The 18484-nt window shown below is 40.9% G+C and overlaps 1 protein-coding gene across 1 annotated transcript; it reads left to right on the forward strand.

Moving 5' to 3' along the window:
• The first annotated feature begins 2668 nt into the window (after positions 1-2668).
• Hdgfl1 (HDGF like 1) lies at positions 2669-3520 on the forward strand. Its single transcript, XM_075970988.1, has one exon. It carries the CDS (start codon positions 2669-2671, stop codon positions 3518-3520), a length of 852 nt encoding a protein of 283 aa, XP_075827103.1.
• The last annotated feature ends 14964 nt before the right edge of the window (positions 3521-18484 follow it).

The raw sequence follows: 18484 nt of genomic DNA on the forward strand, positions 1-18484 counted from the left end.
GAAAACTAGTAGGCTTTGTTACCAGACTTTTGAAGTCAGAGATGTATGGTGCTAAGCATTCACTCTAGAAGTTTATTGCTTTAACCTGTAACCAATTCTGGCCCTGGCACATGGCAGCAATTATAATTCCTTGCTTTAAAGTAGAAGCAGCAGCAGACAGACTCAGGCAGCAGTAGGCAGTACCTGCTAATGTTACAGCTCTCCCACAAACCTTGAATTATGGGAATCTCAGCCACTGTCACAGGTGCTATCGCTCCCATACCTAAGTATCAGGTTTTGCCATCTGTGGCTGGTGCGACAGACCTAGACCTAGGGTGCCTGAAACCTTTGGTCCTTAATTGCTTGACAACATCCTGGAACTTGTGAAGCAACTAGGGTCCACAGTTTCTCACCTTCACCACACAGCCCATTGTCTTCTTTACTTCTGCTTTTCATTATTTTGGCTGCCACTGCTCTCTAAAACGACTCCATTGCCTTGTCTTCACTACTGCTGCTACAAAAGTGGATGTTCCTGTCCCCAAAGCTAGAGCATGGCTACTGCTTTTGTTATCCTGTCTTCCTCCTGTCAGCTCATCCCACTGTACCAACAAGAAAATACAAAGAAGACAAACAACGAATAAAAGTCACCTCTACAGAAACTTTGTATTTGACCCAATAGCTCTCCCCATATGACTGGAAAAGTGAAATAAATTGATCTTTATTCAAAAGAAGTAGTGTGTGAGAGCCAATCAGAGGTCTTCTACTGGGTTTAGAGTAGATGAGATGCTTCTCTGGCCTGGGTGAGAAAGGCTGAAGGGTGTCTACCAAGTTTTGTCCTTAAGAATACTGAAAGCATGGGGTAAAACTGGACTCTCTGCACATGGCGAACAATGAGGGCTGATGAGAAGCCAAGGACAATGGCACGGGGTTTTGATCCTACTTAATGTGCTGGCTTTGTGGGAGCCTAGCCAGTTTGGATGTTCACCTTCCTAGATATGGACAGAGGGGGGAGGACCTAGGACTTATCCACAGGGCAGGGAACCCTGACTGCTCTTTGGACTGGAGAGGGAGGGGGAAAGGAGTGGGGGGAGGGGGAGAAGGGTGGGAAGAGGGGGAGGGAAATGGGAGGCTGGGAGGAGGCAGAAACTTGCTTTTTTTTTCCTTTTCTCAATAAAAAAAATTCAAAAAAAAAAAAAAGAATACTGCTTTTAAAGGCCTATGCCAACTGTCAAGAGCATGTCTGCAGCCATGGTTACACAATCCCTCTCCTTGAAGCTGTTCAGGTATCCTTCCAGGGACTGTAATGTGACCAAACAGCTATGCTGCCGTGATGTAGTCTTGCTGATATTTATAGACTCAAAGTACTAGGATACAAAGAAAAAGTCTAATAGCTGCCAACTAGGGAACTCAAATCACCCTACCTTCAATTATCTTATTTTAAAAAGATAAATAAATCTTTAAGAGGTGTTTACAATAAAAGCTTAACTAGGGTCATTCAAGTACTCAACAATGTTTACCTAATATTTTCTTACCTCCCTACCTCAGAGGGGCAGATGGGTTTTGTTCTTCTTTCTGCAGGGTTGGGAGGTGGAGACTGAACACGAGACACACGGAGGTGTGGGGTTAGGAAGGAGACCCGGACACGCGGCGGTCCCACGTGGGTGCACTTTAATGGGGGGGGTGTAACAACAGGTAAGGGGCGGGTGTGAAGAGACAGAAGGGAAGAGGAGGGGGGGGCTTGAGGCGACCCTCGTTTTTAACGGAGAACGCACGGGCATCTGGGAGAGATGTCCTGCGCCTGATTGGCTTCTCATTGAGCTGGTATCCGTAGTCCAGGGGAATGCTGGGAACTGTAGTCTCCAAAAGGAACAACAGGTTTCCTCCAATCTCTCCCATACAGAATCCAATTTTCTCCTCTTACAGAAAAGTACTGATAGTATCTACCATATCCCCAATATTCCCATAATTGAGCCATTATTTTTCACACGTGGGAATTGTTAGGTATTTTGATGTGTCGGGGTTGCCATGGTGGTGGTGCTGCTGTACACAATTTATCATCAAGAAATCATTTTTAGAGTTTTTGTTCCTACCCCTGTGTCTTTGAGACACCTTAACAAGACTGCTGACTTTCCCTTTGACAGACTTCCACATGGTCCTTAGCTTCAACCTAAGTTCAAATGATGGGCTGGGCACAAATCATAAAATGGAACCACTACCCTAGACTTCTCAGGGAGGCCTCTAAAGTTTCTGTAGTGAGCAGATACTGGCCACAAAGTAACTGAAAGGTAATTCCAGATTGTTACAGGTATCAGAGAAATGTGTGTTCATTTGAGTCATTGTGTCTTCTTCAATCACAGCCTTTCTAGGCTACTCTGGAATACAACAGAGATTATCTTTATGGCACAGGTGTCTTCAAGATGGAGACACACTGAGACCTTCTCACCACAACCGTCATGAGGACCTCTCCTGCTATTTGCCCTAACATTCAGGTAACCATGGCATCCATGTTAGGCTCCACTAGCCATTGGCTCTCAGAAATAATGCCTTCTTTGGAGCACAACATTCTGAAGAAGCAAGCGTTGCCAGCATCCTCGAGATGGACCCACTGCGCATGCACACTTGGCCCAGCGGCCTGCGCAGACGCGGTGGTCAGCTTCCGGTCGCCAAGGTGGGGCCGAGAGCGCTCGCCATGTCTTACTACAGCCGCCCGAAGTACAAGACGGGGGATCTGGTGTTTGCCAAGTTAAAGGGCTATGCCCACTGGCCAGCGAGGATCGATCATGTCGCTGAACCCAACCGCTACCAGGTCTTCTTCTTCGGGACCCACGAGACGGCCTTGCTCGGTCCCAAGCACCTCTTCCCTTACGAGGAGTCCAAGGAGAAGTTCGGCAAGCCCAACAAGAGGCGAGGCTTCAGCGAGGGGCTGTGGGAGATCGAGCATGACCCAATGGTCGAGGCCTCCCCTTGCCTGTGCTCAGACGAGGAACAGCCCTGTGACCAGGGTCCGGGGCAAGGGGAGGAGCCGGAGCCCGGGGAGGAGCCGGAGCCCGGGGAGGAGCCCGAGCCGGGGCAGGAGCTGGAGGAGTCCCTACCTGAGCTGGAGCCTGAGTCCCGACCCGAGCTGGAGCCACAAACGGAGCCTGAGATCGAGTGTGAGCAGGAGCCCGAGCCACAGCCTGCTTATGACCTGCTGGACGCCGTGGACGACGAAGAGCCGGGCCTTGCCGAGGCCGAACTAGGAGATTGGCAGGCCGAGCAGGTGGGAGAGCAGCATGCTGAGGTCGAGGCCGAGGCTGAGGCCACGGAGCCAGGGCGTCTGAAGAGGAGCGCGGGAGACCAGCTTCAAGATGCCCCCAAACGGCCAAGGGAGGCGGCGCCCGGCCCGCTGGAGATGGAGCCGGCTGGAGAGCGCGAGGAGGCTGAGGCCTGCCCCATCTTGGAGGAGCCTGAGGAAGCCCAGGAGCAGCAGCCTCCGCTGGAGGAAGATGACACAGAGGAGGCGGTCCAGGCCCTGATTGATGGAGAAATCGAAGGCCTGTAGTCACGGTGTCTGTAGAAGAGCCCTTTACCCCTTCCTGGTACCACCTGACTGTGACTGCCAAAACCCACTAGGGTTCAGTCCTCACCGCAGTCCACAGCTCCTTCATTTACTCACCTTCTCCAAGCCCAAATTCCTGGGGTGGGTCAGATAGACCGCTTGATATCAACTTCGTGACTTCATTCGCGGCTCCCTTCCCTCCCTAAACTCTGATGGTCATTTTCGATCTCTGCCTGGATACCAGGAGTGAAGGGGGTGGAGGATAGAGAGCAGAAACGACTTTCAAAGGTCTGAGAGGGACAGTGTGTAAACTGGTGACGTTGATCCTTTGGGATCATGATCGTAGTCTCCCCAAGTCCCTGTCTTCTCCTCCCATAGTTCCATCCCCAGTTGTATAGGTTTGGTGGGGGAGGGACCAGTAAAATTTTCTGTTGTCCTAGGCAGTTTGGAGGTTGACGTTCTTTGTTTTGTTTTTCATTAAAACATTTGGGGCTCCCAAGTTGTAAGATCTGAAGACTTTGCCTGTCCTTTTGGATTGAAGTGGTGAGACATTATCCTTTCCATATCTCTTGGACCACTGAAGGATGCCCTTGGGGAGACCTCTACTGCCCCTCTCAATTCACCTTGGAGCCCTAAGGCCTTTTTTTTTCATGTATATCACTAGGACATAAGACTTTAGGAATCAGCTTTGTTTTAAGAGAAATTTTATTTTGTTGATTTAGAAAAACCTTTGCTTATGCCTGCTCCTAGTTTTTCCGCTACCAATCTCATTACCATATGAACCAGGAATTCCATTTTTATTTGGGATTTGATGACCTTCTTGTTGGGGCTTTTCTTTCCTTATGATGTTATTTCCATCTACATGTACCACCTGGGCCCCTCAGTGTTGTCACCTGCAAAATGTAATGAACTGAGAAGTTGAGTGTCCCTTCCTAACCTCTTGTCTCTAAGTACCTTCGTACCCTTTTATCCCTGCCCTTTTCCCTTGGGCTCTGATGAAAAAAAAACTTGACTATACTTTTGGAGATTTAGGTCTGAGAACCGTAGACTATTTCAGTTCTAGGAAATAAAACCGTTGATTATTTTAAAACAAATCGTCTCAGGCCTGTTCCTTTGATGTCCAAAGAATTGAGTTTTGAATGTGTTGCTCCTTTTGTAGTGCTGAAAGCAAGGACCTACAGAAGAGGATGCTCTTGGAGAAACCTTTGTTTCTCTTTGCCACCACCTTACATTCCTTAAAGTACTCACTAGCGCACTTTCAGATGAGTGGACCAGATTACAAAGTTTGAATGGTGACAAACTGCACATTGCCTTTCCAATCTAAATACACTGTAAGGATTTTTGGTTTGGAAAGCATAGGTGAACGGATTGGTTTGGTTCTTTTGTTTCAATTTTCCCAACTTTTCAATTAACACTGCTTTCTTTAGCACCTTTGTCATGAAAGTATAGTTGCTTTATAGTCCCAGTTGTAAAAATATGTAGTATCTATATACAATATTTTGGGCCTTTTTGTACAAATAGATGAGGGAAATTTAAATAATTTTAGTCACGTGTTGGGGATCCCAGACTCGGCATGAAGGATTGAGAGATCAATAAATACTACAGTCCACCTCAAAGACCACTACTTAATCCAACACTAATCCTGCATTCTATACTAGTAAAAATTTCTTCTGTATTATAGCTATGTATGTCAGGTCATTGTTTTTCAATAACTGATACTGCGTTAATAGTGGAAATTTACTGCTTACTGAGTTACTAGCCCAGATCCTGAAGTATGGCCTTATTCAGCTTTTATACAATCAGCCATGGTAGCTGTTATTACTCAGTTTTTCCCCTAAAAGAACTCTCTTGCAAAGGTTCCCTGCTTTCTATTGAACTCCCGAGATTCAAACACAGATTTCTAAAACTTTCTAAATGCATTTTCTTCTGAATTGTGCCTCCAAAACCCACTATGAATCCAGAAGTTAATAAAGTAGCTATTCTAGCATAAGTAACCAAGACAGTAGCTAATTTCTAAAGTGAGCCTCTACTTTTTGTACACAATGTCTTTATAATGCAGCCATCCAATTAGACAGCTACTATTAACTCTGTTTTAGACCTGAGGGAGTGGAAATTCAGCAACATTAAGTAATTTTCCCAATGGCAATTAGTAAGTGATAAACCATGATTCAGACTCGGGTTTTCTCTCATTCTAAACGATAGGTACTTTGTTCCATTTTATTTTTTCCTATTATATAAAACTTCCTATTCAGCTGAGAGCTTTTACTATCTTCTGTTTTGAAGTGAACATTAAGAAATTTGTGAGGGAAAAACTGCATTAACAGACATTGCTTATAGGTGTTTAATGTCATCTTGGGACGTGACAATTGTTTTGTGTATAAATGACTTGGTGAAGGGATGAGGACAATTGCACATTCAGTACTTTTCAAAATACCTGAGACAATAGGAGGTTTGAATATGGGTTGTCGTATTTGCCAGAGGCAAGTTTAAGATCTTGATAATGTTTTTGTGGAGGTATATTGTCTGCAATGATTCAATAGCCTGAAAGAAGGGAAATGAGTTTACTCCCTCTCCGTGTTGTTTCTTTCTGCTTTAGTGTTTCCTTTGTTGGGGATAGAAAAGGGTCTCATTAGAAGTGATTCTCACCTTCTTCTTAGCTGTAATGTAGGGAAAATGATAATCTAGCCGCTAGGACTTATAAATAATAACATCACCATTTTTTAGACCCAGTTATAACCCAACAAAGAACAGAGAAAATGGGTGGGGGAATCTGCACTGTCAACCCTTTTATCAAGATAATAGAAACCATTATGTGCTGTGGTCACCAATAGATGCCTTTGTCTTAGACTGAAATTCAAGCTGTTTAAAATTCCAGGAACCCCAGGGTTGCTTTTGTTTTTCTCTGAACAGTTTATGCCTCAGTAACAGAATTACAGATAAATGACTAGCCTACCTTTCCGAAAAAAGCTGGCTGCTTGATCTTTCACTGAAGCCGTGTTGCGCTAATCAGCCATGCCCATGCTTTTTCTGGTGGCTGTGTTTAAGATGCCCCAAGCAAACGGTGTGCTTGACAGTGATGCTGCTTCAAGGACATGTTATATGGACTGAATTCTGTAATAATTTCAAACCATTCAATATTTCACACAATCATCACTTTGGCAAAGGACTAAGATTCTGCCAAGACTTGAAAGTTTTGTTGCTTAATTTTAGCCAGGATTTAGCTTTCACTTGCTCTGCAAATTTCAATCCAAAGTGACAACTGTTCCTTGTGGCACATAGCTCCATTGCATTAAAAAAAATAGATCAGATATTAAAACAATCAGAACACCTTCAGTTTATTTTGGTGTCAATACTTGCCACAGAAGACCTTCTGCCCTGTATTTCTTGCATGCATAGCTCCTTTTATTTAAAAAAAAGTCCACCATCTTATTAGCATGGTTGACCACTCAAGATAAAATCCACCCATGTCTGTTACCACCACTGTGTGTTCACACTGATTATAACCTAATTTTCCATGTAATTGCTTCTTAAACTCAAATATTTTATAGGTCTTTACTTCTATACTAAATCAAGCCACAATAAGCACACAACAGTTACTTGCTACTTTATAAATGTTTGAAGGTCAGTTATCAAGTACCCCTAGTAGTCATGGTATGACTTAGCAGCTGTGATGGGATGTTGAGCATACTCTGACAGAAAGCAGACTGAAGGTGTCGTTGCCTGGAGACTAATGACAAAAGCTGCTTGGTTGGAGGAATTCTGTATCCGCATGAGTAGCTGTCTATTTTATTATGGTGACTTGAAAACCGAATTGACAGTACTCAAACATCTGAAGAAACTGGTCAGTGTCAAAGCAAAAAATTGTCTATTCTTTTCCCCCCTTCTTCTTAATCAGATTTATAATATTTGTGTTATTTGTTTCAGTTAAGCCACAGGCAAACAATGCATGGGTCCTCTTTTGAACAGGATGGATTCTGATGGTTTTTGGATCTGAGCCACAAACTGACCATTCCGAAACAAAACTTTACAACAATGGAGGTGAGTATGCCAGAAGAAATCTGCATCAGTTTTTATCTCAGGCTCTTGGTCAGGTAAACATGAACCCATAAACCCCCTTAGAGTTTAATGTACTAAAGGAATGGAACCGATTCACTTACCTGCGGCTGGTTCCCAGCCTCCCTTGCCTACTGTCTTTTCCAGCAACAGTTCTCTGTTCCACTCCTGGTGAACAAACTGGTTGTGGTAGTCTTTGAGACCATGGAGATGGAATCCTAACATGATTTTCTTTGGTAAGACATGGAATTTTCTCCTTGTAGTCTGACTTTACATGTAAATTTGAAGTCTACTAACTTGATCAAGACTGCAAAGTGGAGTCCAGCATGGTAGTTACTCCTGCTCTTACCAAATACTGGACAAGAAACAACTTCTAGAAAGAAAGGTTTATTTTGGCTCACAGCGTGGGGGATACAGCTTCCTATGCAAAGGAGGTGTGTTCCACAGCTGTGGCAGGATAAACTTGCCAGAGAAGGGCACTTTCTGCTTTTCCTCCTCTTTTATTCAGTCCAGGAATCTAGCCCATTGGATGGTGCTATCTACATTCTGTAGCAAGATTAATAAAAACCTAGAGACAGATATTGGGGTTCAACCTGAAGATCAGAAAAGCTAAGTAGACACGCCACTACAGAGCTCTTACCTCAATGAAATCTTCATGAAAAAGAGCGAGTTCCTGTCTCATCCCACCTTATATTCCTGTCTAGTGCTGGGATTAGAGACGTGCACCACCACTGCCCAGTCATCCTCTATGGTTAGCTAGTATGGCTGCTGGGATTAAAGGTGTGTGTAACCACTGCTTGGCCTGTATGGCTGAGTAGTGTGACTGCTCTGCCCTGACCCTCAGGTAAGCTTTATTCATTAAAATACAAATGAAATATCACTACAACACTCAGAACAGAACTCCTTTCACCATCCCCAGTTGAAAATTTTTGGCAAAGCTCTCATAGATGCTTCCAAAAGTGCTCCCAGCTAATGCCCTAAGTGTTTCTTAATCCAGGCACATTGACAACAGTAATTAATCACTACACTCACAAAAGATGACAGCAAAGTTTCTGGTTTGCTTGGGGCACATGGCCTGGGGGAAGTCCTGGTCCTAGATTGGCCAAGTCTACAGAATGGGAACCAACAAAACATACATCATCTACCTTATGGGCATGTGGCTGCTTTTTTTTCTCTTCTGCCTCTGTCAATTTTGAAGAAGTGTTACTTCTGTCTACCTTATTTCCCTTTTCCTCGTATGAAACTTTTCCTTCAGTAGCTTCCTCAGAATTTGATAGCACTCCAATGCGTTACCATAAAACCACAAATTTTCCTTAGTACTGTCAGGTCTACTCTCACATCAATACCCCCTCTTCTTGTTTTTATCAATCCCTACACTGAATATTCCATGAAGACAGGAGTAGTGCACACTGAGTATGAATAAGCACATCGAGCACCGCTCTCGCAGTTGGTTTCACTTTATTAGTTTGATATTGCATTTGTTTTAAGGGTAGGGATCAAACCCATATCTTCACACATGCAAGGCAAGACCTTTGCCACTGAGCTACATGCTAAACCCTTGATACTGCATTATCGACTCAGCTTCCTTCAATATAAGAAGCAGCTTCACGGTGTTGTGTTTTGAGCTGGGTTTTGAACATGGTTAAATCCTGGCTCCCCTATTTAAGAGCTATGCCATCTAAAATATTTTCAGCCAAAAGCTCTGAAAGTGACTTCCACGATGCCCATTTGTTATGAAAAGCAAACGAGCTAGAAAATCTTAAAAGGTCAAACATAGTACAGAGGACAAAACAGACCTTATATGCTTGTTAATTTATTCCCCGCCAACCCAATCTAGAGGAATAACCATAATGAACAACTAGAAATAATAAGAACCCAGTTTGTTGCCTTTATTTGAAAAAACACTGGAGGCCTTCACCAAATGCAAACAGCTCACTGTGATATAGATGGCAATTCTATATTTAGTCTACTCATATTATACCCAGAGAAGCTGAAATCTCATTCTTCTCTTTCCTCATATTGCTCTTCAATAGCTTCTTTAAATTCCCTCACTGGTAGCTGAGTTATTTCATACAGACATATCCAATTTTAAATATTTCCCTTTTTTTGGCCTGACTCATCCCTCCTGTGTGCAGCTTTATTGCTCTCATTATTTCCCCAGGATGCGCTCACGGTTCTCCAGTGGGTATTTCTTAAGTGTATCTATCTCCTTGAGCACTGTGCATTCTTGGCTTTTCCCCCACTGGTAGAAATAGTAATTGTACTGCTCTAGTTATTTCTTGGCTCCCTTGCCTTTTCTCCAATGCACCTATCTTTCCACACATAATTTTAATGAGTTGCCCAGCTCGATTACTGAAAGGCACTGGAGTGTTGCTGTTGGTGGCCCATTCTTCCCAGAAGCTCACACAATTCTCTCTTCATTTTACTTGCCTTTCACTTCTTTCTTTCCTCTTTTTACTTCTTCATACCTTGGACATCTCTTTATCACAATCATTATCTAGCTCTCCTAGTGATCTACTTAACACTTCATTAAAACTGTGTTCTGCTGGGTTCATTTCACCCTTTCTCCCTGCCATTCACATGTCAACAAGATCTACTTTTACTCTCTGACTTTTGACTCTTCTGGTGTCTGAATTTGTCAATCATTGCTTTTCTCCTTAGGGAGGTTACTTAGACTGCCTCCCCATAACAATATCTGTATTGCAGCCTATGCCTTATTTCATTCAGATTCAATTATTTTTTTCCTTTCCTTATTATGTCTTTATATTTTGATATATTACACTGAATTTACTCAACAACTGCATTGATCAAGGCAACTCGATGTCCTTATAACAAAAGCAAAAATAGGAAAAGACAAAGACACTATCATTGTATGACAATATCATTTCTTCTTTGAAAAAGTTAAATACACTGTAGTATTAGTGACCTTGTAACAACTTATGTATCCTTTATTATTTAGGGCCAGGACTATAGGAGAATTCATTTCTACTTTTAAGGGAGTAATTGGGCCCACATTACATGGCTACCTGAGTGCTCGGGAAGCAGAAGAGAAGATAGAAAGGCTCTGTACCCTCCTGAACATTATACACTAACCAAGGAAAATATGAGCCCAATTCATGTTGAACTCAGTTTCTGGTAGAATATGACTAAGTAAGGAAGGTAAGTTTTTAATTACATTTAAGTAAGTTTTGCTCTACATGTCAAAGAATTCTTATGAAATCTGAGGATCATGTTCAGCTGTTGTGAAAGAGCGAAATATTTGTGAAGTATATAAATCCATATCATTATTGCCTTCAGCAAAGGTCTACAATCTTTTCTTTTTTATAATTTATAATTTTTCTTGGGGTGATACACTTGTCATTGTACATGTGAGAAGATCACACTTTCAGGAGCTGGTTCTCTCCCCAGTGCTGGCCTAAAAGGGAGGACTCAAGTTGTCAGGCTTAGTGACAAGTGCCTTTACCCACTGAGCCTTCTCACTAGTCAATGTGATCCTTTTTACGCAGTGAAAACTATCCTAGGGATGTAGTGATGGGGAAAGTACATGTGTATATCTAAAAGAGATGACTGTATCCATTCACGGAGAGTTTACCCTGTACCAGATACTGTTCTAAAGGTTCAAGATGCATCAGTGAGTAACTTAAATAGAGATGACAGCTTTTCTTTCATGGCAGCAGCAAGAGAAAAGCAATTAAGAGGAAAATGAATGAGGAAATTAAATGGTAAGTTAGAAATTACAGACATTGTATTCCGTTGGGAATACAAACCATGAAGAGAGCAAAATGTGGAATCCTGCCATTTTTCAATAAGCCAGTGAGTGCTGTGGGATATTACTGTTGTACATTGCCAAGATTTGTTACTCAAATTGTTTAATAAAATGCTGATTGTCCAGTAGTCAGGCAGGAAGTATAGGCAGGGTAATCAGACTAGGAGAATTCTGGGAAGAGGAAGGCCATAGTCAGGAGTTGCAAGCAAGTTGCAGAGGAAGCAATAGAGAATGCTGCATGGAGAAAAGGTACCAAGCCACATGGCTAAACATAGATAAATATTATGGATTAATTTCAGTGTAAGAGCTAGTTAATAATTTACCTGAGCTACAGCCAAACATTTATAATAGTGCCTCCTATGTGGTAATCTGGGAAGGAGCTGCAAAATGGGACAGGACAGAAACTCGCTTCTGACTACAAATGAGGGGGTAGCCAGATGTGTTAGGACATGGGGATTCTTCCTTTTCTTACTTTCAAATGATTCCCAGAATAAAGACAGCATAGTGGTACCATTATGAATAGGATCGTGGGGTCACTGTAACTGTTAAAATACATATAAAATCCAAACTTAAATAATTTATTATTAACAATAAATTACTGTTGATTCAGCTCAAGGCTGACAGAGACACACAAATCTTAGAATATTTGAAATGAAAACTCTTGCTTGGTACCACTTATTTGCTGATTTATCATAGACATCCATAGCACAACATTTCAGGTTTTGTTATTGACCTAGATAATTTAAAATACTCAACAGTGGAAATCATTAAATTTGTTGTTGCAGCACCTATCTGAATAGAAAAGACTAGGACTGTTATTGACTGCCTTGTCGTAGTGATGACAACATGCTTATTTGGATTAAACATCAACACTCTGAGTCTGTAGACCCATGGGATACAGAAGCTGTACAAACTACAGTTTGGTAGAGTTTTCCCAGTGCATATTAGTATCATACACCTATAATTTAAGTTTTACAAAATGATATGCTTGCTGTTTGCTGGCCTTTATCTATGCCAAATAGTATTAGCTTGTGACCCTGAGAGCAGATGATGTGGTTCACACTGCGGCATGGACGGAGAGTAAGGAGGGTGTGTGTGCACGCAGAGGAGACTTTTAAAAACTGTTTTATCATTTCTAATTAGGTCAAATTTTTTATTGAAATATATAGAACTATTTCTAGACTAAATATCTTCCCAGTTGTTTGCTTTGAAAACCTTTTTAGATAGTCCAAACTGTTTTTCCAAGGCAAAAACAATCTTCAAAGTTGAATAAGGTTACAAATCAAATATGTTTTAGTACTCTTTTGAATGAGAGGAAAAGTATACTCTAATATTTTGCAGATTTTAACTAAAAATGTCAAGATGTTAGATAAAAGGTGAAAACTGGTTTTAAATGAATCTATACACTATAAGGAAGAGAATATAGGATGAATCAAGAGATTTCTTTCTAATGTTGACTCTTACTTCTGTGAGCTTTACCTCTTGGAATTTCTAAGTCCTGCTCCCAATGTTGCCTTCCATTGCCTTTAGATTTGAAGGTCAGAGCATTGAAATACAGGCACCATTATTTGCCGAGAAAGATTATGTATATTGGAATGAACATATGTCTAAACTATGGGATTTAGGCAAGTTAATAAAGTGACCGAGTGTCTCTTTATCACTTTTACTATAGCCACCAAGAGAAAAGAAAAACATTTATTCTTTTCATGCTGATGTCTCTGAATGCTAAATAAGTGTAATTTGTTGTGAATATTCTGTATACTCATGAAGGAAAGGAGAGAAAAAAGAGAATGAGTATGTTAGTTACTTTTTCTTGTTGTCATTGTATTTCAGAGAAATAATCAATTAAAAGAGGAAAGATTTATTTTAGCTTACAATTCCAAGAACCCTTGGATGATGGTGGGAATGGCCTTACAGCAAGAATGAGGCAAATGGTCATGTTCCACCAGCAGGCAAGACTACAAGAATACACAGGATGAGGGGCCAGGCTCAAAATTCTAAAGGGCCTGCCCGCATGACTCACTTTCCCCGTCAATCTCGACCTCCCAGAAGTTCCACACCTTTCCAAACATCATCTCCAACTGAGGACCAAGTGCTTAGAGATATGAACCTACCATAGCCAATTCACATCCAAATCACACAGAGACAAAGATTGGACCTCATGTATTCAATGTAAAATGTAAAATGAATACGTGAACTTATTTTTAAAAGCAAAAATATTCTACTTTCTTTTGTTCAACCCCATTTCTTCTGGAGAATACCATCTACATCTGTTCCCAGAAACAACAATAAACTCTATGAATGAGAGAAAATGTCTAAGCGCTTGACTCTAATCATTCTAGCTGTCCAGGCAGAATGCAACGAAAAGAAACAAAGTAACAGTGATGATCTGCATCAATGTCCAATATATAATATGTCATAGCCCTAAAGGGTTTTCTTATAAAAGCTGGAAACATTATGCCCATGCCATAGCTGTGTGTGTATGTGTGTGTGTGTTTTGCCACAGTCTTTAAAGAACCCCCTTCAATACAACTGCTTTCGTTTGTTTTTACTGATCTACAAGGTAATGATGTCCCACATTTATCAAGTTTTGAGACTATCTAAGGACTATACAATATATGGCTCATGACAAGATGTTGCTTCATCACTGAATGATGTTTTAGCCATTCATTAAAAAATATTTTCCCTGAAGAATTAAATCACAAAAATAATTAGTGTGGTATACATCATGCAGGCCTACTCTCAGCCCTCTTTTCTTTCTGGTTCAGGACACAGACAGTGGTATATTGTTACTGTCACTTTCTCCTCCTAATAATGGCCCTTATTCACAGCAGGGTGCTGCAGGTCACTAGCATGATCTTCATGCAAAGGGCCACACTATTCATCCTGTATTCTTTAGATTGTAAGTTACAGCACCCAGATATAGTACCCAGTTCATGCTTTCTATATGACATGCAGGTTTGACCTTGTTTTGTCCTTCTAAGCCATCTATGGTCTCACAAAACCTGGACATAAAACTTTTAAATAGTCTTGCCCCTTCCCCCCACCCCCCAAAAAAATCTCCAACTGTGTTTTGGTTTTGAGTTGAAATCATACAATCACATCATTTGTCGGTTGTGCTATGAAGATGCCTGGAGCAGCCAGCTGCAACTGAGAGGGCAGACTTGTCATTGTTGGTAATTAGAAGAAGCCTGAGAGATTCAAGGTGTCTCAGAATTCATAATGGTTTGAAAAAAAAAAAAAGACACCAATGTGTTAGTGAGATGCATTTCTCTGAATTTGTTCCAGCAGTGTGGCTGTCTTTTTAACCTTGCTGTCTGGCTCATTACACATGCAGTCAGTCACCAAAGCCCCTGGCTCCCTGCTGTGCTCCTGGAGCCTGATAGAATGCATCAAATAGTAGATGAATCTTCTGGTTTTGCCTCTATTGCAACTGCTCTGAGATTTTTGCCCACATCAAAATAGCTATAGATTGAAGTCAACTCTTGACACTTAAAGTGCTCAGCAGGCAAGAAATAAGTCTGTGATGAACTAATAAAAAAATGTAAAATATGCTATTTGTGCATCTGTTTTAAATCCCGTAACTTGGTTTGCTAAAGAAACAGGTCAACAGAGAATCTGCTACACTAAAAGACAAGGAAATCTTTGTAGGGACAGTATCTATGGCTTATTCCCAGTTGTGTTTGTGATGAGGAAAGGGGTATCTAATCCTGTAAAAACCATTTCACTTTATTAATGTTCTATTTTTTAAAAACTATACTGCTTCAAAAAGAGTTATCAGCACTCATTAGGCTTCTCCTTTGAAAGCTGACTTCCTAAAAATAATTATGTTAGTATGTGCCAGCGGTAGGGCACTTTCTCATTAATGTACACAGGTGCACAGAAACTTCCTTAAAGAAGCACTTTTACAGTTTAAATAACACATTGCCTCTCACACACTGATAGAGGAAGACTTCAGGACTCCATTTTCACCAAGAGACAGATCATCCAAACAGAAATGAGATGGAGAAATGCTTGATCTTACTAATGTTATTAAAAAGTAAACGGATCTAACAGATATTTACAGAATATTTCACTCAAACCTTATTCTTAGCACCCAAGGAACTTTCTACATAATGAATCATATACTTGTACACAAAACAATTCTCAACAGACAAAAGAAAACTGAAATAATACCGTGCATCCTACCTGAAACCTATAGTTTGAGCTATATCAATAATGACAGGAACAGCAGGAAGCTTAGAAACTGATGGAAATGGAACAATTCATTAATGAATGAAAAATGGGTCAAGACAGAAATTAGGGAAGAAATGACAAACTTTGTAGAATTGAATGAAAAATAAAAAAAACATATATACCATCATCTGGGAAAAAAATGATGATTGTCCCAAGAGTAAAGTTCAAAACACTAAGTACCAACATTAAAAAAAAATGGAGATATCTTTTATGAGTAACTTAACAACATACCTGAAAGCGCCACAAAACAAATGAAGAAATAAACCCAAAAGGGGGATACAGCAAGAAATAATCAAACTTGGGGCTAAAATGAATAAAATAGAAACAAAAAGTACAAAGAATCAATGAAACAGAGATGATTTTTTGAGAGAAAACAAAACAGTAAGATTGATAAATCATTACCCAATTTAACAAAAGAAATGAAAGGCAATCCGAATTAGCATAATTAGAGATAAAAAGTGAGAAAGTTACAAAAAACACTGAGGAAATCTAGAGAGTTATAAAAACATACTTTTAAAACCTGTACTTCATAAAACTGGAAAATATAACAAAAAGTGAACAAATTCTTGATACATACAAGTTCCCTAAGTAAAATTGAAATCAGATGAACAGACTTATTTAAACAGAGTTATAACCCTTAGTAAAATAGAAACAGCAAGATATCTTCCAATGGAATGAAATCAAAGACCCAAGCAAAAACTCACATGCCTACATGCCTAAAAGACACCTGACTTTTGATAAAGAAAGCAGCATGTACAATGGAAAAAAAAAAGCATTTTCAGCAAATGGCCCTGGTTTAACCAAATGTCTACATGTAAAATAATGTGAATAGATCCATATTTATCATTCCACATAAAACTCAACTCCAAATGAATCAAAGATCTCAACATAAACGAGTCACACTGTGATGTGGAAGTGTCATATATCAATCTGTTGATTTCATTGGTTAAGTAATATACCAACTGCTTGGGCTCATAGCTTAGAACATAGGTGGGAGGAGTAAACAGAACAGAATGCTGGGAGGAAGAGGAAGTGAGCTCAGACAGCTCTCCTCTTGGGGGCAGACGCCTGAGAGAGGCCATGCTCCTGGCTCCTGGGCAGACACGCGATGAAGCTCTGACCCAGGATGGATGTAGGCTAGAATCTTCCCAGTAAGCGCACCTAGCAGTGCTACATATAATATTAGACATGGGCTAGTCCAGGTGCAAGAGTTAGCCTAGAAGAGGCTAGATAGAAATGGGCCAAGCGGTGTTTAAAAGAATACAATTTCCGTATAATTATTTCGGGTGGAGCTGGGTGGGAACGCAGCCCACCGCAGCTCCTTCAACAACACTGAACTTGATAGAAGAGAAAGTAGCTAATAGCCTTGAAGACATTGGCACATGAGACAACAGTAATAATGTAAACACTAAGATCAACAATTAATAAATGGGACCTTATGAAACTGGAAAGCTTCCATAAGGCAAAGGAAATGGTCAATGAAAAAAAATGCCAGCTATACAATGGGAAAAATTTTCATCAATTCTATACTGAATAAATAGTGTATATATATACTAGAGATCAACAAACCGAATTCTCCAATGAAAAACTGGGTACAGATCTAAGCAGAAAATTCTCATTAGAGGAATGTTTAATGGCTGAGAAACACTTAAATGTCCAATATCCCTAGCCATAGATGAAATACAAATCAAAACTACATTGATATTTCATCTTGTAACTGTCAAAATGGCTAAGATCAAAGAAACAAGTGATAGCTCAGGCTGGAGAGGATGGGGAGCAAAGGGAACACTCCTCCATTGCTTGTGGGAGTGCAAACTTGCACAGCTACTTTGGAAATCAATATGAACCTTTCTCAGAGATGCAGAATAGATCTACCTAAGTCCAAACTATACTAATTTTGGGCATACATGACAAGCAAGGTCACTTGCTCAACTATGTTCATAGCAGCTTTATTTGTAATTGTCAGAAATTGGAAACAACCTAGATGCCCCTCAAATGAAGAATGGATAATGAAAACGTGGTACATTTATACAATGAAATTTTACTCAGCTGTTAAAAACAGTGACATCGGGAAATTTGAAGGCTAATGGAACTGGAAAAAATCATTCTGAGTGAGGTAATCTACACCCCCAAAGATAAAAAGGATATGTACATGTTTATAAGGGAATATTAGCTGTAAAGGCTAGCCATGATACAATCCACAAACTCAGGGAGGCCAGCTAACAAGGAAGACCCAATGGGAAATGCATGGATCTCCTAGGGGAGGGGAAATAGCAGAGATCATGTGGGTGGACTCGGGGGTGGATGGAGATGGAAACAGGAAAGATATGGTTTGGAGGAATGGTCATACTGAAAGAGATAACTGGAAAGTTAAGGGCATTCCGGGTTTAGGTAGAAACCTGGTGCAAGGGAATTTCCCAGGACTCTACAAAGATGACAACAGCTAAGACTCCTGGCAATGGTGGATAGGTAGCCTGAACAGTCTATTTTCTGTGACTGGGTGAGACTTCCACTGGAGGGGTTGAGATGCCAGCCTGGCCATACAACCTCTGACCTACAGTCTAGCCTGCCTATGACATGTGTGTGGGGGAGATAAAGATGGCATGCAAATTGTGGGAGTGGCCATCCAACAACTGGTCCAGCCTTAGACCTATAACATGAGAGTGAGACTACACCTGGCACTTCCTGGAGTGGCCAGGAGCCAGAGGCTGGATGGTACAAAGACCTCGGATAGACCCAAGCACAACTGAAGAAGTAAAAATGTCAACATAATAATGTCTGCTATACTCATAGATTAGTGTCTACCCCAATTGTCATCAAAGAATCTTCATCCAGGAACTGATGGAAACAGATGCAGAGACCCAGAGTCAAGAATCGGTCCAAGCTTGGGGAACCCTGCTGAAAAGAGAGAG

The sequence above is a fragment of the Microtus pennsylvanicus genome, chromosome 4, assembly GCF_037038515.1.
Source record: "Microtus pennsylvanicus isolate mMicPen1 chromosome 4, mMicPen1.hap1, whole genome shotgun sequence".
NCBI lineage: Eukaryota > Metazoa > Chordata > Mammalia > Rodentia > Cricetidae > Microtus > Microtus pennsylvanicus.

Excerpts from the sequence above, each read along its gene's own strand:
- Hdgfl1 (XM_075970988.1), top strand. The coding sequence starts at position 2,669 with ATGTCTTACTACAGCCGCCCGAAGTACAAGACGGGGGATCTGGTGTTT.